Raw genomic sequence first — 23094 nt, forward strand, 5'->3', positions numbered from 1 at the left:
TGCAGTGAGCCGAGATAATGCCATTGCACTCTAGCTTGGGCAACAAGCGCAAAACTTTGTCTAAAAAGAAAACAAACAAAGAACAAAACCATCCATCCATCCACCCACCCACCCACCACCCACCAATATATTTGGGGGTAATATTTTAAGCCTGATTTTGAAAACAGAAGCTTAAGATGCTTGATGGTTTAAACTTTAAATTTTTCCAGTTTTTAAAACCAGTACTTTTTTTGGGTGGGAAAAAAACATCTAAAAGTTAAGAATGAGCTGGCGTGGTGGCTCATGCCTGTAATCTCAGCACTTTGGGAGGCTGAGGCAGGTGGATCATGAGGCTGGGAGCTGAAGATCGGCCTGGCCAATATTGTGAAACCCCGTCTCTACTAAAAATACAAAAATTAGCTGGGTGTGGTGGCGCGCACCTGTCTCTTCCATTACAAATATTCAGGTTATTTTCATTTTATAAATTCAAGTGAGTTTTCACATTAGGAACTAAGAAAGGAAAATGATGTTTTGGGTTGTTGTTTTTTTTCTTCAATCCTGGCCTACAGAGAAAATAATGTTTTTCAAGACTTTCAGTGTGAGCACTTTGCACAAAGGAGCATGGTTTCCTCGGGAGGCTGAGGCAGGAGAATCACTTGAACCTGGGAAGCAGAGGCTGCAGTGAGCCGAGATCGCACCACTGCACTCCAGCCTGGGGGACAGAGTGAGACTCCGTCTCAAAAAAAAAAAAAAAAAAAAAAAAAATTAAGAATGAGTTGGCCTTATGTATATGTGTCTGGAAAAGATTCTGGAATGTACTCTGTGTTGATCAGGTCCTCTAAGAAGCAGAAGCCAAGATGGGCGCAAGCGTGAGTGGGGGACACAGACGAGGGCGAGTCGGGGGGCTGGGCCTGCAGCTGAAGGCCTGAGGGGTCCTGGTGCTGAACTCCCTCATCAGAGGTATGGCAGGCCGCCCTGGCAGCCTTCATGCTCTGTTCCTGGCAGGGACGTGAAGGCTTCCGTGACATGTGGAGTGGCACCCAAGCCCCTGGCAGCTGTGCGGCCACCTTGGCTCTGCTTTCCTCACCTGGACCTCCCTTCCTCCTTGCCCTGTCACATACTTTTATGCAAAACAGCACATCATTGAGTCCACTCGTCCCTGTCTTCTCTTGGAAGTCTAACGTTACCCATACTGATAGCTAATTTTGCATGTGAGGAAGGGGTTCAAGTTTCTGGGACACTTCCCACGACTGCCAGTCTCTCCTTGGCATACGAATGCCCTGTACTTCAGCCAGGGCCCTGTGGCGCTGGACTCTACAGTTTCTAGGAAACCATGCTCCTTTGTGCAAAGTGCTCACACTGAAAGTCTTGAAAAACATTATTTTCTCTGTAGGCCAGGATTGAAGAAAAAAAACAACAACCCAAAGCATCATTTTCCTTTCTTAGTTCCTAATGTGAAAACTCACTGGAATTTATAAAATGAAAATAACCTGAATATTTGTAATGGAAGAGACTACACCACGGCAGTTCCCTCCTTTAACCCGACTCAGCCTGGCCTCAGTTTACTACAGCTGCCCATGCTCCAGAGCTTCTAACTCTTCTATCACTTGCCTTCTTGTCTTAGTTTTGTTGGTTTCAATGACCTCTTTTCAAAACCATCTTGAAAGGCTCAGTTCGGAGGACCCCTCATTCTTGTGGACTTTTTCTAACCACTTAGACTTGTGCTAAGGTAACTGTCCATGGGTGTTTCCGAGAGCCTGCTGCACACGCCACCTGGCCCTTCACGTTTGGCTGTAAGGTGGTGGTGTGACATGGTCACCCTCTTCCACTGTGTGGCCTGCTCCCTGGGCACCGGGAGGTCTTGCTCATTTTGTGCCTATTTTCACCTTGTTCATGATGAATGCACAATACAATCCGCTCAATGATGCAAAAGGACAGGTGGCTAGCACGTCCAACAGAGGCAGGCAGGCCGGGAAGGTGGGTGGGGGTGGCCTTCAAGAGAGGTGATGAGCCGAGGCAGCCTTGAAGGGTTAAGGAAATTGGGAAAAGAAAGTAGAAAGTAGCTCTGACCAAGGTCGTCCTCTCGCACAGGAATTTGGCAGTGACAAAAAGTCAGAGCTATCAGCCTTTTTGAAAGGGTAAAGGGAGACAGATTTACACAGTGTCAGGAATGAAGTGCCTCAGCAGCAAGAGCATCTCGGAGCCAAGGCTTTGACCACCCGTTGTCTATCAATATTGATGCTCAGGTGTGGAAAGGAGGGTTTTATAAATTTGGAAGCACACTGAACATGAAGACAAAGACAGCTTTACAGAGAAGCCAGATGACTGCTCTTATTGAGAAAAAGTATCGTGGCAGAGGGGACAAGATGCTCAAGGGTATTCTATAGAATTCAAGTTACAGCACTATTTGAAGTATAATTCAAGTAAAAACTTGGATTTTAGCTTTAAATTGCATGAGAGGCAAAGCATGGCCAGCTACACATGGAACTTTTCCTTTCCCAAATGAACACTGGAACGATTTAATCAGGTCTCCCCCAGCCCCACATACCTGGAAGTGTGGGCTGGAGACACATTTGGCCAACTGCCGGAAGAGGGGTTCCATGATCTTCACAAATTCTGATGGTTCAATGACATCTAAAATCTCTTCTAATTCGTTTAAGAACATTACTTCTTTTGGACTGTGAGTCTTTGGCCAGTATTTGAGAAGTGCCATCACCACCTACAAAAGAAATGACACGTGGAGTGACTGATGCCCACGACGCCCCAACACCTGCATGGTAAGAAGTCTGTGTTTTCACTGCGGTGGCCCCACTGCAAGGCAACACATGGAGATGGTGCCATCTGATTTTCTGTATTTGAGAAGTAGGTCTGTCTATCTGGTTATCTAACTATCTGATGAATCAATTTATTTAGAGATGGGTCACACTATGTTGTCCAGGCTGGACTTGAACTCCTTGGCTCAAGTGATCCTCCTGCTTCAGCCTCTGAGTAGCTGGGACCACAGGCACGTACCATCTGCCTGGCTTAATTTTATATACTTCAGAAGTTACACAATTTTAGTTTATATAACCCACTTTCTCTGATCAAACACCATTTCGGTAAGAGTCCATTCCTGTTTTTAAAAAAAAGAAAAAAAAAAGAAGTTGGGACAATAATTTAGAAAGAATAAGATCAACGGAGAAAACACAGAGCATTATCAATTCATGTGTACATTTTAGTGTGGAAGCGGCCGGTACTGAAACTGTTGGCCACATGTACACAACCCATTTCTTTCTCAAATTTATCAACCATCCATATGTGTTTACACACAAACATACATACTTTTGTATGCACAGTGTTTTCAACTGTGTTAAAATATATCAAAAAGAGTGATGTGAACTAAGCTGACCTTATTAACTCACATCCACAGGTGTTGTGATGGGACCCCCCGGGCAGGGCGCACTGTGCTCTCTGTGGGCACACCTGTGGGTGTCAGATGCAACAGCCTGAGCAGTGCTGGGCCTGCAGTGAGCAGGTTGCAGTGGCAGCTGTAGCCAGGATTGTCACCACCCAGAGGATCTGTGCCACCAGCTCTCTGCCAGGCACAGCCCGTCGGACTGCAGTGGTTTCCCACTTTGTGGATAGTGGATGTTTTATGTTCCTTGGCCAAGTCAGACAGCTAGAAAGGATTTCCACTGTGCAACCTTTCTTTATATGTTCCTGTAGTTTCCAAATGTCTTACCACAATCATATCAGTACAGAATACTGAATTTGAATCCATGTAGATTTCATAGTATTTTTAGAGTTTAGCCATCTTAGTTCTAAAAAAGTACAACAATCCAAAACAGACATTTGCATATGAAGTGCATATATGTGCTTACACACATAAATTGTACAAGTGCAATCCGGTACGTTAGAGCAGCTGTTTGGCCTAGTCACAGCAACATCGTGGGGCTTCTACCTGACTCTTGTGCTGTGCAATTGCCGCAAATGCTGGCCCCTGGGACAGCCTGGTCGTTTTCATTCACTAGTCATTTCCAGCTCAGTAGATGGCACCAACTCATGGCTTAGCAGGCCAGCCTTTTAATCATTACAGTGATTTTTTAAAAAGGTGGACATTTAACATCGATTTAGAAAAATTTTGTTTTGATGCTTTGGCATTTGGGCTCCCAGATAATCTTTTATGATATTACACTTTATAAAACTCCAAAATCTATGAAACAAAGGAAGTAAGGCCGGACGTGGTGGCTCACGCGTGTCATCTCAGGACTTTGGGAGGTCAAGGTGGGAGGAATGCTTGAGCCCAGGAGTTTGAGACTGACCTGGGCACCGTGATGAGGTCCTGTCTCTACACGAAATTTAAAAATTAGCCTGGTGTGGTGATGGGCACCTGTGGTCCTAGCTACTCGAGAGGCTAAGGTGGGAGGATTGCTTGAGCCCAGGAGGTTGAGGCTGCAGTGAGCCATGACTGCGCCACTGTACTCCAAGACTCTAACAAACAAACAAAAACCCCAAAAAAGCCAAATAAAAATAAAAAAGGAAGTGCTGCTAGTTTCGAAGTTTGACATAAAAATCTACCATGCAAGTGTCTTTAAAAGGAATTATTTCTAAAATTGCATCATTTAATGGTTCTCCCAGCTCAAACTATTGAATAAGTATTTATTGTGTTCCTCCCACACTCCGCGTGTATTGGAATCACTATTAAGGACACAGCAGATGGAAATCACTTCTGACATCTATTTCTTTTCATTTGTCAAATGGAATTTTATTAGGAGAAATATGTTAATTTGTGAACTATACAACACAACCGATTTAGCTATTCCATTTCTCTGGAAAAGGTATCATTTCTGGGATGGGATTCACACACGGGCCTTCCTGTTCACATTGTTTGGAATGAGCTGTGATCGGTACCAGCTATTTTGACGCGTCAGTGTGGCGTGCTCTGTGGAGGAGGGTGTCTGCTCAGGGAATGCAAATCCAAGGCAACAATGGCTGCGTGCTGCTGGGTGCAGCACAAGGCCCCGAGTTTTCCTTTGGAAGCCCAAGGACTGCCCGCTCCCTGCAGAGGGCAGGCGAGCCAGTGGCCCCAACCTTGAGTCTTGGGGAGCCCCCTTCCTGTCCTGGTAGACCAAGGAGAAAGGAGAGCTGCTACTATGCCATGTAGTAAAACGTGATGAGACTGAAGAGGCAGGTGGGTGAAAATGGAACACAGTTTTACTTCTGTAAGATCTCTGATGAGCTTCTGTTCTTCTTCCAACAGAGAAGGTGTTTCATGTGCCCAGAAAGCTTTTGAGCACTGTACACAATCAGCAAATGAAAAATACTAATTACAGACTACAAATGGGACAACACATGTCCTTCGTATCTCAGTCTTCTAAGCGGATCTTACTTTAACATTCCTGAGTCTGGACATTTGATGGCTTCAGGATTCCCTCGGTGCAGGCCTGGGAGATGGACGTGGACACCAGGCGTCCTTAGTGCTACCAAGAGATGTACACCTGCACAAAAGCCTATACTCTGATCATCTTATTAACAAGCTTTCAATGCTGAAATAAGACAAAATGGCCTTTGTGGCTGGGCGCGGTGGCTCACACCTGTAATCCCAGCACTTTGGGAGGCCGAGGCAGGTGGATCACGAGGTCAGAAGATCGAGACCATCCTGGCTAACAGGGTGAGACCCTGTCTCTACTGAAAATACAAAAAATTAGCCGGGCGTGGTGTCATGCGCCTGTAGTCCCAGCTACTCGGGAGGCTGAGGCAGGAGAATGGCATGAACCCGGGAGGCAGAGCTTGCAGTGAGCCGAGATCGCGCCACTGCACTCCAGCCTGGGCGACAGAGCCAGACTCTGTCTCAAAAAAAAAAAAAAAAAAAAAAAAATGGCCTTTGTGTTTTCATAAAATAGGCATTTCAAAAGAGAGAATTTACTGACATGAGGGTCTGAATGTTCTTAACATGTAGGAAATTAAATCTGCTTTCTAAAGCCAGGACAGTGCTATTACATTATCTGTGCAGCAGGAAACTAAGCAATGAAGTGTCCCTGGGTGGGAGCATCGGGGCCTGGGGTGGTGTGGTTTGCACCTCCTTTGTGCTGGTGCCAAGTCAGAGTCCTGCATGTAACAGTTACGCTGCAGGGACCCAACTGAAGCTGGCACGGGGTCTCTTGCCCTCTTTTAGATGCGACTGCAATTAACAGCTCTCACTCTTGCAAAGTGAGACTCACTTTATTTACTATATTAGTGGGAATTAAAAACATTTACAAATGTTCTCTGCTTTTGTGTTACTTTTCGGTGGAAGAGAGAATAGGGTGGGGATCATTCACTGAGCCCTCAGTGGAGAAGGTTAGGGTCAGACTGACAGACAGTTGATGGTGGGATAGAGATGCTGGGACAGGGGCGTAGGTGGGAGCAGCCTCTGTCTGTGGTAAACACAATGTGGCATTTGGTGAATTGTTCAGCCACTACAGGAGTATGAGAAATACGCACAAAGAAAATTCATGAAAGAAAACTACATACTTTCAAAAAATCTCTCCTTCCATATCTTTCTTTTCCTTCCATTTGTATTTACTTATTTATTTGAGATAGGGTCTTACTCTGTCACTCAGGATGGAGTGCAGCTGGTGCGTTCATAGTTCACTGCAGCCTTGACCCCCTGGGCTCAAGCAACTCTTCCACCTCGGCCTCTCGAGTAGCTGGGACCACAGGTACATGTCACCATGCCCAGCTAATTACATTTTTTTTTTTTTTTTTTAGTAGAGAGGAGGTCTCACTATGTTGCCCAGGCTGGTCTCAAACTCCTGGCTTCAAGGGATCCTCCTGCCTTGGCCTCCCAAAGTGCTGGGATTAGGGGCATGAGCCACTGTGCCCAGCTCTCTTTTATTTTTGAATAGGAAAAGGTGGGAGAGGAGGGGAGAGATAAATTTTTTTTTTTTTTACATATTACTTTCTCCAGTAAAACCTCTGTGATAGTTAATACTCGGTGTCAACTTGATTGGATTGAAGGATGCACTGGGTGTGTCTGTGAGGGTGTTGCAAAAGGAGATTAACATTTGAGGCAGTGGGCTGGGAAAGGCAGATCCACCCTTAATGTGGGTGGCCACCATCTAAGCTGCCAGGAAGGTCAGAATATAAAGCAGGCAGAAGAACGTGAAAAGACTAGACTGGCCTAGCCTCCCAGCCTGCATCTTTCTCCTGTGCTGGATGCTTCCTGCCCTCAAGCATTGGACTCCAAGTTCCTCAGCTTTGGAATGGGCCTGGCTTCCCTGCTCCTCAGCTTGCAGATGGCCTATTGTGGGACTCGGGTGACAGAGCCAGATCCTGTCTCAAAAAAAAAAAATACAACCTGTCACCCTTCAGTTTGAAGAATACCTCAAATATAGGCAGAAGAGTTAGGGCATGTAACCACTGGAGAAAATACAGTTTAAAAAAAAAATCCCCAGTGAGTTTTATTAACACTGTTCATTTTTCTTTTTCCTACCTAAACATGTCTTCAGTCAGTTAAGGAGGATAAAAATAACACCTCCTCACCCTAAGCCTTGAATATACTTGATGCTGAAGTGTGATGAGATTTGGTACATTTCCTTGGGAGGTCCCCAAAATCTCAGGCGGAGGCATCTACGGGCTGGAGGGAGAGTGTGCAGGGATGCGTCCCTCCACGAGGGCCCGGCAGGACAGGGCATGCCCAGCTCGCAGCTCTGTAGCACCTGCTACCTCTGCAGTCATAGGACAAGAGCTCTTCTTGAATTTTGTGGGTGAAATGGAGGGAATCTACACATAGAATTTAAAAGCTTACAAGAAAGCAGAGCCCAAAAGCCAGTTTAACTCAGAAATTCAATGTTAAGAATTTCTCATGCAATTTCACTATAAAAATTACAACATTACAGGAGAACTGTGAAAGAGAGAAAGGGCCCAGGAGTGACAAGATCTACCTTTTCTAGTCTAACAGTGACTTTTAAAAGAGCATTCAAACATTTGAATTGGTTCCTAACATTCCTTACTTTGATACTCAAATAATTAAAAAAAAAAAACCCAATTTAAAAAATGGGCAATGAATTTAAATGGACATTTCTGCAAAGAAGATATACAATTTTTTTTTTTTTTTTTTTGGAGACAGGGTTTCACTCTGTTGCCCAGGCACACGCCATCATGCCTGGCTAATTTTTCTATTTTTTGTAGAGATGGGGTTTTGCCATATTGCCCAGGCTGGTCTCCAACTCTTGGGCTCAAGTGATTCACCCGCCTCAGCCTCCCAAAGTGTTGGGGCTATAGGCGTGAGCCACCGCGCCCGGCCAAGAAGATATACAGATTTTGGTCAATAAGCGCTGAAAAGATGCTCAACATCATCAGCCATGAGGGAACTGCAAATCAAAACCACAACAAGATACTATTTCACACCACTAGGATGGCTATAATTAAAACAACAGTTCGGGTGTGGTGGCTTACGCCTGTTATCCTAGCACTTTGGGAAGCTGAGGCGGGTGGATCACTTGAGGTCAGGAGTTTGAGACCAGCCTTGCCAACATGGTGAAACTCCGTCTCCAATAAAAATGCAAAAATTAGCCGGGCACGGTGGCAGGCACCTGTAATCCCAGCTACTCGGGAGGCTGAGATAGGAGAATCGCTTGAAGCCAGGAGGCAGAGGTTGCGGTGAGCCAAGATTGCACCATTGCACTCTAGCCTGGGTGACAGAGTGAGACTTTCTCTCAAAAAAATAAAAAATACAAAAATAAAATAAAATAAATAAAAGGAAAACAACAGCAGCAGCAGCATCAGCACTGGTGAGAATGTGGGGAGACGGGAGCCTTTGTGCATTGCTGCGGGGAATGTAAAACGGGGCAGTCGCTGTGGAAAACAGTATGGCGGTTCGTCCCGCAGCTAAACATACAATTACCATATGATTCAGCAATTCCACTTCTGGATATATATCCAAAGGAACTGAAAATGGGGATTATAGCAAATATTTGTATGCCAGTATCCAAATAGCAGCATTATTCACAATAGCTAAAAGGTGGGAACAACCCAAGTGTACACTGAAAAAACAATAAATAAACCCAATGTGTTCTATCCATATGGCAGAACAGCATTCAACCATGATGAGGAATGAAGTTCTGATATGCAACCCAAGGATGAGCCCTGGAAGACATTACACTGAGTGAAATAAGCCAGGTGTGAAAGGACAAGCATTTTATGATTCTCCTTATATAAGGTACCTAGAATAGTCAAATTCAGAGACAAAGTAGATTACAGGTCAGCAGGGGCCACAGGGAGGGGGGAAAGGAGAGTTACTGTTTAATGGGTAGAATTTCTGTTTGGGATGATGACAAGGCTTTGGAAATAGTGGTGATGGCTGTGCAACACTATGAATGTCATTAACGCTGGTGAACTGTACATTTAACACCGTTAAAATGACAAATTTTATGTTATATGTATTTTACCACAATTTAAAAAAATTCAAAATGTAACATACCAAAAATTTTTGAACTGTACTCTTTAAATGGGTGAATTGTATGGTATGTGAATTATATCTCAATAAAGTTGTTTCAAAAAATGTATTTAAATGCTTAAACTGGCACCTGACATGTATAGCTTTGTTAACCCTGGCTATGATAGCCTATTTTAATAAACATAAAATGTTAAGAAAATTATAAATCCTCTGACATAATTATGGAGGCTGAAAAAAAATTACAAATCCATGCACAGAACAGCAGTAATCTAACATTCACTTGTGATTCAATGATCATAAAATAGTTACAGTGTAACTTGGGAAGTATTTTCAAGGCGGTAAAGCCTCTTTAGTACAAGAAGAATTTCAAACCCTAACTGTAACTCCTCTGATCTTAATCAGTTCAATATGCTGTCAAACCAAGCAGATGCGAAACTACTGAATTGCACACTAAAATTTAGTGGCTACGACCACTCAAGTGCTTTACGTTCAAACAGTAAAGTGCAATGACAAGGTGGCAATCTCATTACATAAAATAATCACTATAATAAAGTGGTCTGCAATTAAAATGACTATACTTTGAAAACCTATAACCCATGAATGAAATGAGCCTGTTTATTAGTATTGCAATTTAAGATGAAAAAGTCTGAATGGCAATTTGGTGAAGCAGATGTTGTAATATTTACATTCAGTGAAATGCACACATCTTACAAGACGTGCTAGCATCAGTACTTACTGGTTCCGTGAGGGTGCTGTCCTTTTCTAAAAACTGCACTACACAGTATGCCAGCTGAAAAGGAAAAGGAGAAAGAGCATTAACATTTCAACATAAAAACGCTGCTGTGCTTCTTCTAGAATCGTCGTTAAACACCTTCCCACAGCAAGACGAGGACCCACAGTACAGACAAAGCCCTTGTGTGATTAACGGGCATTAACATTTATGCCCATTAGTTGGTGATAGATCAGAAAGCTGAAAAATAAAAATAAGAAAAATAAATCAGGAAACAGTTTTTTAGTCTAACTACCACTAAGTCAATCCAGTATGATGGGATTTTCTTGGGGTCCTTGTGGAGATTACAATCAACAAGTCATCTAACAGTGGGGAACAACAAATTAAAATCTGGTTCCATCTTAAATCTCTGAACTATTAACTTCTTTTGTACAACAATTAATATGATAATCTGGCTGGATGCAAAGATATTACCAGTTAAGAGCAGTCAGAGAAAATAAATACTTTCTAGGAAGAATCAATTAAAGAATATACTTTTTGTCATTTAGCCCCTACCACAAGCTCTGAAAGTGGGGCCTGGCAGAAAGGAGCCCTGTGCACCCCTGCGCCTGTGCTGGGGTGTGACTGCTCAGTGCCTGGCCCTGTGACAGCCGAAAGTGAACGAAGACACCCACTGTAGCCAGAGAGTGAAAGAAAACCAAATCCAGGTAAATGCAGCCCATTAACCACTGATTGACCAATTTTTCAGTACAGCTGTACTTAGATTGCTACAGTTTTAAAAATTCACAGCTTGCTTGCTTGCTTTATTTATTTATTTATTTATTTATTTATTTATTTATTTATTTATTTTTGAGATGGAGTTTCACTCTTGTTGCCCAGGCTGGAGTGCAATGGTGCGATCTCAGCTCACTGCAACCTCTGCCTCCCGGGTTCAAGCGATTCTCCTGCCTCAGCCTCCCAAGTAGCTGGGATTACAGGCATGCGCCACCATGCCCAGCTAGTTTTGTGTTTTAAGTAGAGACGGGTTTCTCCATGTTGGTCAGGCTGGTCTTGAACTCCCAACCTCAGGTGATCTGTCCGCCTCAGCCTCCCAAAGTGCTGGGATTATAGGCAGCTTTATTTTTTTTAAAAAAAAGTTTTCACAGGCCATTCATTGGCCATGGACCTATATAGGCTTTTCTCTTTAAGGTACTGAATTTTAGATTACACTACAGAAAACTCCTCTTAGAAGTCTTCCTAGACTCCTTTCAGAGAGTTACTCCTTTCCCTATGCTTAAAACTAATTGAAAAAATTCTGTATTACAGAGATTTTTCTGAATTTCTTAAAAGGAATCTCTCTTTACCCCCTTATTCTTTCAATTATCACCAGAAGTTTGTTACTGAAGTCGGCAGTGTCGTATGAAGAAGAAAGCACTCTCAGTTAAGGCTGGATTCACTATCTCGTGTTCAATCCTGATCAAATGCCAACAGCTGTGTTCCTAGAGCCCCGCTGCCGCTTACCTGGGGATGGTAGACACTCAGAGATTTCACTTTGTGCAAAGGTAGTAACACCTTCAATAAGAAAATCTTGTGCTCTTCTTTTAGTGGTAAGGCAAATCCATTAATTATACTGTAAAAAGAACATTTATTCGGTTTGAACATTTATGAATTCCAGGTTTTAAACAAATATCTTGCCGTTTTTCTTTCAATTTTTGTTTTCACCATCAAAACCCAGCAGGCAAAATATACATAGCCAAGCATGTTGCCATGCACCTGTGCCCCAGCTAACTTGGGAGGCTGAGGTGGGAGGATCATCTGAGCCCGGAGTTCGAGGCTGTAGTGCGCCATAATCACACTTGTGAAAGGCCACTGTTCTCTAGCCTGGGTAGTATAGCGAGATCCTATATAGGCCTCTGTGGAACACTTCATATAGCGCTCTGGTCCCTGCAACAGCCTAAGGGGGAAATCTGAGGATTCTTCCTATATATATACATATGTGTGTGTATCAGAAAAAAGAGAACACCAGCAAAAAGTTTAAAAATACTAAATGCCTACCAGGAAGCATAGTTATTTTTATCTTTGTAACTACATAATTGAAAAATGCTGGGTTTACAGGTGTTAGCCAGAACAGCAGGAAGCTGGCTCAGCAGCAGGAGCTCCTGGTGGCAAAATCTTCCTCCCTCAACAGGCCAGGAAGAAAGGACAGTTCACATGGGACCCCCCCACCCCAAAACCTTCCCTCAGCCTCATCCATCTGTAGGAATTCTTGCTGCCTGGAGTAATTCAGGTATGTTATTCTAATGTTGGTAACAGACCCAGTGGATGCTGGACGAGTGCTGGGTAAAAATCAGTTAGGGCCAGGCGGTGGCTCACACCTGTAATCCCAGCATTTTGGGAGGCTGAGGTGGGTGGATCACCTGAGGTCAGGAATTCAAGACCAGCCTGGCCAAGATGGTGAAAGTCCATCTCTACTAAAAATCCAAAAAAATAGCCACGCGTGGTGGCGGGCTCCTGTAATCCCAGCTATTCAGGAGGCTGAGGCAGAGAACTGCTTGAACCTGGGAGGCAGAGTTTGCAGTGAGCTGAGATCAGGCCACCACACTCCAGCCTGGGCGACAGAGCGAGACTCCATCTCAAAAACAAAAACAAAAAACAAACAAACAAAAAAACAGTTAGAAAGCTGTTCCCTTGTGCAAGAAAAGGGGTCCTACCTAGAGCCTCCAAAGCAACGTTTTTGTCTCAAACAACTAGTTTATTGTCTTGGTTTTGTAATTAGGCAAATGGGAGTGACTGTCACTGAGCTGCAGAAGTAGACAGAGCTGTCTCTAACTTGGTCTTCCATTAGTCACTCTGCTCGGCACAGTGGACAATGAGGGAAGGGCGAGCCTGGAGCGGCCCATCAAGGAGGGTGTGCTCACTCACAGGGTTACCCGCAGGCTCGGCCTCATCTGGAAGAAGGATAAAACTAATCAGCCTCTCGGCGGGAGCTGCCCAGCGGCCCTATGCACACGGCATGGTGGGCTGTGGAACACATCATACAGTGCTCCGGTCCCTGCAACAACCTAGGAGGAAAATGCGAGGATGCGCCTATCTCATAGAAGTACCTGCCCACGGTCACACATCTAGTAAGAGGCATCCTCTTCACCACTGCACTGCACTGCACTGCACTGGGGAGAAACCCTGCCCAAGTTTGTCTAAACTAAAAGAATTGTCAGCGAGGACATTTTTTCAAATTACATCTAAAATGGCAAGAACAGCTTTTCTCAGAACTACTGGGCAGGACCTGATCCACCGTGAGAAGAGAGTCTTGTGCTCGGGAGCTGCAGGGAGTCACTAGATCCACCCAGAGTGCCAGGCTTCTCCACCACAGGCTCCTGAGAACCCGGAACTGCCCATCTACACTACATCCCTAAAAAGGTGCAGGAAAAAGCACTTCCACACTTACTAGCCATGGGACCCTGAGGAACTCTGGGAAACAGTGGGTTAGAAGGTCTAATATAAAATCTACGGGTTATCAATTAAATAAAAGTGGCCGGGTGTGGTGGCTCATGCCTGTAATCTCAGCACTTTGGGAGGTGAGGCGCGCAGATCACCTGAGGCCAGCAGTTCGAGACCAGCCTGGGCAACATGGTGAAACCCCATCTCCACTAAAAATACAAAAATTAGCCAGGCATGGTGGCGGGCACCTGTAGTCCCAGCTACTCGGGAGGCTGAGGCAGCAGAATTGTTTGAACCAGGGAAGCAGAGATTGCAGTGAGCCGAGATCGCACCACTGCACTTGAGCCTGGGTGCCAGAGCAAGAGTCTCAAAAAGAAAAAGAAAAAAAAAAAAGGCAACTAAAAACTTTACTTGGATAAAGATGATGAAAGTTTTGAAATGTTAATTATTTTATAAATATACATATAAAAAAAACAAAGTAATTAAAAATATTAGCATTTACATGATACCTCAAAGGTACAATCTATTCTTCTTCCAAGCTTCTAATATAAACCTTCTTCGGTAACAATTTTTAACATTGCTCTCGAGGAAATAACTGGAATTGTGTTTCCATAGTAATGATAGTGAGGTATACGAAGTAGAATCTATGTACAAAACCATAAAAATGGGACAGATTTGTCATTTGGCGTGCTCTAAGAGCTCACCAACTCCCGCTTTCAGTGAAATTTTACTTGAATTCTTTTAGAGAATGGTTTAAACTGCCTTGCTTTAAAGGGGGCAGCTGGACTCAGTGAAATGGATCACTCTGGTATAAATTCCACCTACAGCTGTTTGCTACCCATAACACAGAGGCTTACCTTCCCAATATTTCCAGTAACTCTGCTATGCCATTATGATGCTCTGTTTCATAAATAAACCTAGAAAAAACAATTTCCCATTAGAATTAGGAACTGAACTGACCTGAATAAGAAAACTGCTCTAGCAGGAGCCACGGAGCCGGGCAACAAGAAGCGCGTCTATTTGTGCAAACACTGCTCGTGGTGAGCAAGCAACCCTTCAGGAACCAGCCAGACTCCTCGAGGCCTGCAGCTGTAAATGCCTCGAGGGCAGAGAACTTGGTCTTGCACAAAATTTTTTCTCACTATTTGGAAAAATTTCAAGCATCTAGGAAAACTGAAAGAATTCTACAGTGAACACCCATTTCAACCACCCAGATTCGACCACAAGCAATGTGCTCCACCTGCCTGATCATATACACATCTGTTCATCCATCTTTTACTTGTTCATTAATTTATCTTATGTTTTTGCTGTATTTCAACGTAAGCCAACATACTTAATTTTAAAGCCTGCAATATTTAGCACAGTTCCTGCAAAGGGTAGAAGTGATTCCTGAACACCTCTTATTCTACCTGCTCAGTTCCCCACTGACACCCACACGCATCCTCCGTGCTGCCTCAGGTGCAATCTTTCTGAAGCACCCATCTGTGACAGACCCAGCTCCCTTCCTCTGAGATGTCTCTGTCCACTGCGCCTGCTTCTAGGGGACCCCCAGGACATGTACCCCACCCTCTGTGCCAGCCCATCTCCCTCTAGATGGGGCCACCGCAAAGACAGGGCCAAGGACTTCTCGTGACTATGTTCCCAGGGCTAGGAGCAAGCCTGGCATCTGTTTGATGATGAAAACACGTCTGCTGAATAAACCGGGCACAATGAGAGGCAACAGGGACATGTTAGGAAACAGGAAAAAGTCCTCCCCGCAAAGGGGTCCTACAGAAACAAAGAAGCCTCTCCTGCCCCAAGCCTCGTGCACCTGGGGTTGGTCTAGAGCAGTCCACGAGGGGTATCCTGCATGCAGTGAGAGGGTCTGAAAGATCCCTGCCCATCAGATGAAAACCATTTGATTAGAGGCAGCTCTAAGCCAAAAATAAGTCTGAGAAGATTAAAAAATTCAACTCTGAAATTTCATTCACTTTGTTTGAAACAAATGAAATAGTGTGACCTTAACATCCACAGATGTGAAATATTTCTGAAGAATGGGTCTTAACATTTCTATATTCCCAAACATCAGAATGCACTGAGAGGTGGTGCTTGAATTGGGTCCTGAAGGAGGATTTTAACAGATTTTTTTTATATGGCAGTGTGGAGAGGGAGAAGAACTCGTCTGGCTGGAACAAAGGTCTGTGCCGTGGAGTGGGGTGGGCAAGATGTGTGGAGAGTCTGGAAGTCCAGCTTAGAAAAACCGAAATCTGGCCGGGCACAGTGGCTCATGCCTGTAATCTCAGCACTTTGGGAGGCTGAGGCAGGCGGATCACCTGAGGTCAGGAGTTCGAGACCGGCCTGGCCAACATGGCAAAACTCCACCTCTACTAAATATATAAAAATTAGCAGGGCATGGTGGCGCATGCCTGTAATCCCACATATTTGGGAGGCTGAGGTGGGAGGATCACTTGAACCTGGAAGATGGAGGTTGCAGTGAGCTGAGATGGCGCCACTGCACTCCAGCCTGGGCAACAGAGACCCTGTTTCAAAACAAAACAAAACAAAACAAAACAAAACAAAACAAAACAAAACAGAAAAACTGAGATCTCGCTCTTGCAGGCACCAGGAGGCAGAATCTTTATCAGCGAGACACAGTAGCACAACAATGCACATGGCCAAAGCCTAAGAGTGAGGGAGGGACGTTACTAGGGCAGAGCTCGGTGCCGTGGGTGACAGGAACGACACTGGTGCCATGACAAGAAACAGAAAATGCTCGCACCTGGTGTCCCTGAGCCTGCACCTACCCTGAGGCTTGGAAGCTGTGAACAAGCAGAAGTCAGTCTGTGTGCGTCTATACCGAGAGGTGCTTTAATTTACGAGACTCACCTTGCAGGCTCCCTTTGCACGCACTGCAGCCGTGTGGCTACAGTTTACTATTCCTCTCGCATGGACCTTGGAGAGCTGTGCTCTGGGCCTCTCCGAGACAAAGACCCCTGAACCCCTTCTGGTCTAGCTCCATCAGCTTTAACATTTACATAAGGGTGCCTTGCAGTTATAAGCCATTTTGTTTTCCTACATCAACATTACTACATTCTTACTGATAAATTCTTAATTTCTAATTTTTTAAACCTGCTTTGAAGTAGGCAGAAGAAAGAGAAAATAAGGACAATTCTTTTCCTTCTTCCTTTTCCAGCGGGAGACAAACAGGGACACCCTGGGAGGGAAACAGAGATCCCTGGGAGCCTGCGAGAGTGTTTCTCACTCTTTCAGCAGAAAGGGAATCAGACTCCCCAGACACTGAGCTGGGAACCTGCTGGCTATAGAAGTCTCCAGAAGGGATTCTAAATGCCTTTCCTGCCTGTATGATGTGTTCTGGCCTCACGGGAAGAGGTGGACTCTATTTCTCCTTCCTCTGAAGCTGGGCTGTCCTTGTGCCCTGCTTTGACCAATACAAAGGGCAGAAGTCACTCTGCACCAGTTCCAAGCCAAACTCTTAGGAGGACTGGGGGTCCTGCCTCTTCCCTCTTGGATGTGGCTGTAGAAACTCCCACAACCTGGAGGAGCTCAAGGCATCACAGAGGCAGTGTGAGGATCTGCTCAGCAGCCCTGTGAACACTCCAGCCCCAGCACACGCCACGGAGCAGAACCGTCTGGATGAGCCCAGCGCAGATGACAGCATCATGAGGAGTGATGGACCACGCTGAGGGAAGCCACTGAGCTGGGGGTGGCTCCTGACTCCAGGATGGTGTGAGGTAGTGACATATCCTGGTGATGACGGGGACAGTTTGATGGCATCTCTCTGTGAGATAAGAGCATGAGCAGGTGCTGCACAGCCTCGCCGCAGGGCCAGGGTGAGGACAGAGCATGACCCATGGCTGGTTATGCAGCAAGAGAAGGAACGGCACGCTGCCGTGCCCGCCCAGCCTCCAGGTCCCCGTGTGCCTGAGCAGGCACCATGGGTTATGGACAGCACCGTTTCACTCACACTTAAGCTGACGATAATGAGAAACTATAGAAGTAAACAGCAACCTTATATTTACATTTTCAGTTAAGTTGAACCAAGTATGTTCAAAATGGTTTTTTCTTACAAGACACAGCTGTACTATATTGAACTTAGATAAGCTTGCTGGGTGTGGCTCACGCCAGTAATCCCAGTGCTTTGGGAGGCTAAGGCAGGAGGATCACCTGAGGCCAGGAGTTTGAGACCAGCCTGGGCAACACAGTGAGATAGATCTCCATCTCTACAAAAGTTTTAAAAGTTAGCCAGATGTGGTGGCACACATCTGTAGTCCCAGCTACTTGGGAAGTGAGGTAGAAGGATCTGTTAAGCCTAGGGGTTTGAGGCTGCAGTGAGCTATGGAGTATAGCATCACTGTACTCCAGCCTGGGTGACAGAGTGAGACCCTGCCTTAAAAAAAAAGAAAAGAAAAGAAAAGAAAAGAAAAAAACCTAGATGAGCTGAATGCAACTCTCAAGATCTTTCTTCTTATTTTTTTCTCACATGAAATGAGGAGGTAGTGGTATTGACAATGAGGAACCAAACCAATTACGGAATCTAGATAGTATGCTTGCTTTTGATTGCATATACCAGGACAATTACAGAGAAGATTATTAAACGCATGCACACAGACACAAATGCCATACTCTAGCACCAAACCTTTAGTGAGAACTGAAGTAAATTATCTGTAATAACTTTTGAATACTAATCTATTTAAGTATTTCGTAAGGTTCTTTAAGGTATGAAACATTTTCTACTTTTTTTTTTTTTGAGGTGGAGTCTCACTCTGTCACACAAGCTGGAGTACAGTGGCATGATCTCGGCTCACTGCAAGCTCCGCCTCCCAGGTTCACACCATTCTCCTGCCTCAGCCTCCCGAGTAGCTGGGACTACAGGTGCCCGCCAACACGCCCGGCTAATTTTTTGTATTTTTAGTAGAGACGGGGTTTCACTGTGTTAGCCAGGATGGCCTTGATCTCCTGACCTTGTGATCCACCCACCTCGGCCTCCCAAAGTGCTGGGATTACAGGCGTGAGCCACCGCGCCCGGCCCATTTTCTACTTCTTAAATGCAGATGTTCAATAGATTTGTGATTCTGCTATCTGAACAAAACCTACTAGAATTAAGAAAACAGAAATATGTTAGGTAGAGCTTTAATTTTAGGTCAAGAAGACTGGAAATGGAAATTGTACCTGTTGTACGTTAAATAATGTATATTATGTTTCCATAGATAAGCACACCAGGCAAGGAATGAGCTTGTTAAAAAGGAATCACGGTACCAAGAAACAGAAAATAGAAGCATAACATTTAGGAAAGTGGCATCATTCTCTGTTATAGTTAATGTGTCAGGTCTGGGCTATGTCCAGCGCCGGGCTCCATTCTACAAATGAGATGTGGGGTACTTGGAAGGAGTTCAAAGGAAAGCCACACACAAAATCAAAGGCTCTCATGCTGAAATGCCCTATCAGGTATGGAGGTTAGGAGGGAATGCAACCCTCATGACTGCAGAGGGAAAGGCAGGGTGCTCCCGACGCAGGCTGTGCAGGCCAGCACGGGATGGGAGGGGCCGGGGCTGTGGGTTTTGGCAGGGGGGTCTCATCTGCCATCTGTCTGTCTCAGATGCCCCTTTTCTCTTCCCGTGCTTGGTCACTGTGACTAAGAAAGGACCCCGAGGCCTGTGTTGGGCGTGGCTGACACCTGGCTCCTTCTCCAGGCCATGGCCCGTGCTCTGTCCACACCCTGGCCCTGCAGAGAGGCTGTGTCGGACCTGCTCATGCTCTTATCTCACAGAGACACGCCATCATACCGTCCCCATCATCACCAGGATGTGTCACTACCTCGCAACATCCTGGAGTCAGGTGCCTTAGAGGCAAGCTGACCCGAGAAGCTACAACTTGTAGAAGAAACTGCTCATTTAGCGAACTTTCCAGGAACAAAAAGAAACGACAGGAACTGTTTCCTCTATTGACATTCATTTGGTGCCACCGCAGTGGGGAGCGCGAAACTGGCAGTGGGGTGGGGTGTGTGACAAATCAACTGACATGGTAGCTGCACTTCCGGGAGACCAGACCCACCGCCAAGTCAGGCAGAGCCTCCCAGTGAAGGGATGCTTCAGGAAGCCTGGGAGGCTGAGGGAAGGGCTGGTGTAAAAAAGACATCCCAGGAGGCTCCAACACTGGCTGCAGAGCCCTGGCGTGGAAGGAGCGTGGAGCTGAGCAGAGGCTGGCTGGGGAGGGGCGGGCCTGGAGGTGGGCCTGCCACTGGACGCTGTCTTCCTCCACCCGCTGCTCCAGTGGGGCTTTCCCTCCCCTGGTGCACAGTGGGAGTCTCCAAACCTTTAACCGAGGTGCACAGATCTCAGGCTTTCTACAGATGAATGACATCACTCCTCGCCCCGCCTCCTCTCACTGAGACTCCACAGGAAGAACGAGGTGATGCACAGGTAGAAGGAAAAAGCTGGTGTGAAGGTTAATACTGAGTGTCAACTTGACTAGATTGAAGGATGCAAAGTATTGTACCTGGGTATGTCTGTGAGGGTGTTGCCAAAGGAGATTAACATTTGAGTCAGTGGACTGGGAGACGCAGACCCATCCTTAATCTGGGTGGGCACCATCTAATCAGCTGCCGGTTCGGCCAGAATTAAGCAGGCAGAGGAACATGGAAGGGCTAGACTGGCTGAGTCTCCTGGCCTCCATCTTTCTCCTGTGCTGGACGCTTCCTGCCCTTGAACATGGGACTCTAAGTTCTTCAGCTTCTGGACTCTTGGACCTACACCAGTGGTTTGCCAGGGCTCCTGGGCTTTCGGCCACAGACTGAAGGCCGCGCTGTCCGTCTCCCTACTTTTGGGGTTTTGGGACTTGGCCTGCAGACAGCCTATTGTGGGTCTTCACCTTGTGATCGTGTGAGTCAATTCTCCTAATAAACTCCCCTTCATATATTCATCTATCCTATGAGTCCTGTCCTTCTAGAGAACCTTCACTAATACAGTTGGTTTGGATGGAACCAATTCATCCACATTTCCGGGAAACTTGACCTTTCAGTAGAAACAGGAAGGATGCAGGGACCCAGGATGAGGTGCTGGGGAGCTCGGTGGCTCAGGAGGGAGCTCAGGAGGGAGAGGGGAGGAAGGCAAGGAGGATGAGCCCAGCCAGCCCACTGCACACAGTGCACAAGAGGGTCCACCTGCACACGACAAATAGGCTTTGAGAAACCCCCTCCACGTGCTGAGTCCTGTCAGAGGAGACGATGGGGTGGGGGAGCATCGAGGTGGGAAATGAGCATCACCACACACAAGGACAACGCCATCCACACGCGACTTACCTATAAAATATATTATTTATCTGTTTTCTGATGTAAGCTCTCAAGCCTAGGAATTTCCCATAGATCCTGTGAAGGGTGGTTTTAAGAAAATCTCTCTCCCGAGGATCTTCACTGTCAAAGAGCTCTAAAAGCTTTGAGAAGAAAAAGACACTTAGTGGCTGGGTGTCACCACTCCGCCAGGGCTTTGAGAGTGTCAGCTAATTTGTACCTTACCTGCAATACAAACTTCTGATCAATATATTTCTTCGCTATATTAGGTTGGAAATCTGGAGACTCTAAAAATCTTAAGAAAAATTCATAAACAAGCTAGAAGGAAAAAAAAACAATGAGTCAAATAACATGAGATTTTATTGAATGGAGATTAAAATATACCAGCAATTGAATCTTTATTGGTCTGCAAATATTAGCCTCTTAAAGCCACATATCTACAGAATTAATGCTAAATTACATGGCTTAATTTAATGATAAATGGTGACGGTAATTATTTTATTTGGTGAGACCCACAGACTATACCCTTAAACGGCATTAAACAAAATGATCTCCATGGCTGATATCAGTTATAGTACACTGTTCAGAGACTACAGGGCACAGATGCCACAAACCAAGCCATGACTCAGCTCTGCGGGGGGGATTTGCAGCCTGTCGCTTAGGAGTGTCCCACAATGCCAAGGCGCAGAGCCAACCAAACGCACAGGAACTCTGGGGCTGCCAGGTAAGAGGGCCCTAAGATGTGGAACCGTGACCTCCTGGAGCTGGGACGATTCTTTCCCTGTGCAGACATGCTGGGTGGGACAGCGTGGGCCGCCTGTCACGGATGGATGGCCCTCCCACCTGCACTCCTGGCTCCCGCTCTGCTCATGCTGACCCTGGCACCTCCTTGTCAATTACCCTTCTGCCTTACAAATGCCCTGGGGAAAGGCAGTGGCCAGCGCAGGACCCGGGGGCCCAGCAGGCACATACTAAATATGAGGAGCGAAAACTGGGAGATTGTCGGCTTAGGACCTCTGGGCCTGAATTCAACGGCCATCAACACAGCGGCCATTTTCACTGAGAACATACTGACAATTCCACATCTTCGCTGGCTGTTGTAAAGTGGTCAAACACACACATTAACTTTATTCTGCTGAAATATTTTTCTTGTACGTATGGGTTTGCGAGGACCACGCTACTGAGGAGGAGAAGGCCATCTGCCCAGACCAGTGCGCCCGCTCTGTGGACCCCAGGCCACTCCCATGCGTCACTGGTGCCCTCTGATTCTGGTCACCCAGAGCCGATACCTGTAGATGAGGCCAGGCAGCTTCTAACGTTGGTTCGTCTTCCTCCGGGTCAAATTCCGCTCCCGTAGGATTGGACGAAGGTGGTAATGTTCGAAACATGTTAACTGCAAACTAAAATCCACATATTCTGTAATTACAACCAGGGCATTTAAAATATTTACAGACAACATTTTATAAAGTCTTAGGTAATTCTAACAGTAGCCGCTTCCCATGGTAACTTAGCTCCTCCATAGCCTCAAAACGCAGAAGCCGTGTGGGTCCTCCAAGAGAGCCTGGATCAAAACTGCAGCAGGAAACATCACTTTGGACAGGTGAGCACGAAAGTTGACCACCAAAGTTATTTGGACTCTTGACTGTCAAACTTTAAGTAACAACCAACACCAACAAAGGTGGATGGCACAGTGATCACTTCTGAGGTCTTATACTATCCAGTGGGTGCAAGAGCAAGGAGAATGTTCAACATGAGAGTAAGAAAGGGACGAAATGACGAAGGACACAGCGGAGATTCACAGCTGAAAATGCTGGAAATGGCAAGGGCTGCATCACGCAGGGAGGACCCGTGTGACAATGGCACCGACGTCCTCTGCAATCCGCAATGATGAGGAAAGCAACAGTCAGGGTGGGACGACCTCTGAGTCGGCAGCTAGGATCATTTCCAGAGAAAGGACTGCTCAGGGGCACAGAGGATCGGTAGGGGCAGCATGGCTGTGTATCCAGGCATGGGATGTTAGCTTTCTCTCCGTCTGTTTGGACTTGTATAACACATACTGACAGATCAGTGACATAAACAGAAAAGATTACTGTTTCCATGTCATACATTTATAACCTATTTTTATTTTGTACTAAGTCTATGTATTTATTTATTTTTGAGGCACTGTCTCCCTCTGCGGCCCAGGTTGGAGTGTAGTGGTGCAAACTCGACTCATCGCAACCTCTGCCTCCCGGGTTCAAGCGATTCTTGTGCCTCAGCCTCCCG

The 23094-nt window shown here is 45.8% G+C and overlaps 1 protein-coding gene across 12 annotated transcripts in view; it reads right to left on the bottom strand.

The window, feature by feature from the left end:
* PPP2R5C (protein phosphatase 2 regulatory subunit B'gamma) overlaps positions 1 to 23094 on the bottom strand; it is a 172357-nt gene that overhangs the window by 23433 nt on the left and 125830 nt on the right. For all 12 annotated transcript variants that reach the window (XM_058429899.1, XM_058429900.1, XM_032134819.2 and 9 more), the window contains 7 exons: positions 22119 to 22229; positions 21055 to 21147; positions 20842 to 20972; positions 14402 to 14461; positions 11628 to 11736; positions 10134 to 10187; positions 2528 to 2698 (listed from right to left, as the gene is read on the bottom strand). In XM_058429899.1, coding sequence (XP_058285882.1) covers positions 2528 to 2698; positions 10134 to 10187; positions 11628 to 11736; positions 14402 to 14461; positions 20842 to 20972; positions 21055 to 21147; positions 22119 to 22229 — 729 coding nt within the window. The remainder of the gene's footprint in view (positions 1 to 2527; positions 2699 to 10133; positions 10188 to 11627; positions 11737 to 14401; positions 14462 to 20841; positions 20973 to 21054; positions 21148 to 22118; positions 22230 to 23094) is intronic.

This window comes from Hylobates moloch, unplaced genomic scaffold (genome assembly GCF_009828535.3).
Source record: "Hylobates moloch isolate HMO894 unplaced genomic scaffold, HMol_V3 SCAFFOLD_16, whole genome shotgun sequence".
Lineage (NCBI taxonomy): Eukaryota > Metazoa > Chordata > Mammalia > Primates > Hylobatidae > Hylobates > Hylobates moloch.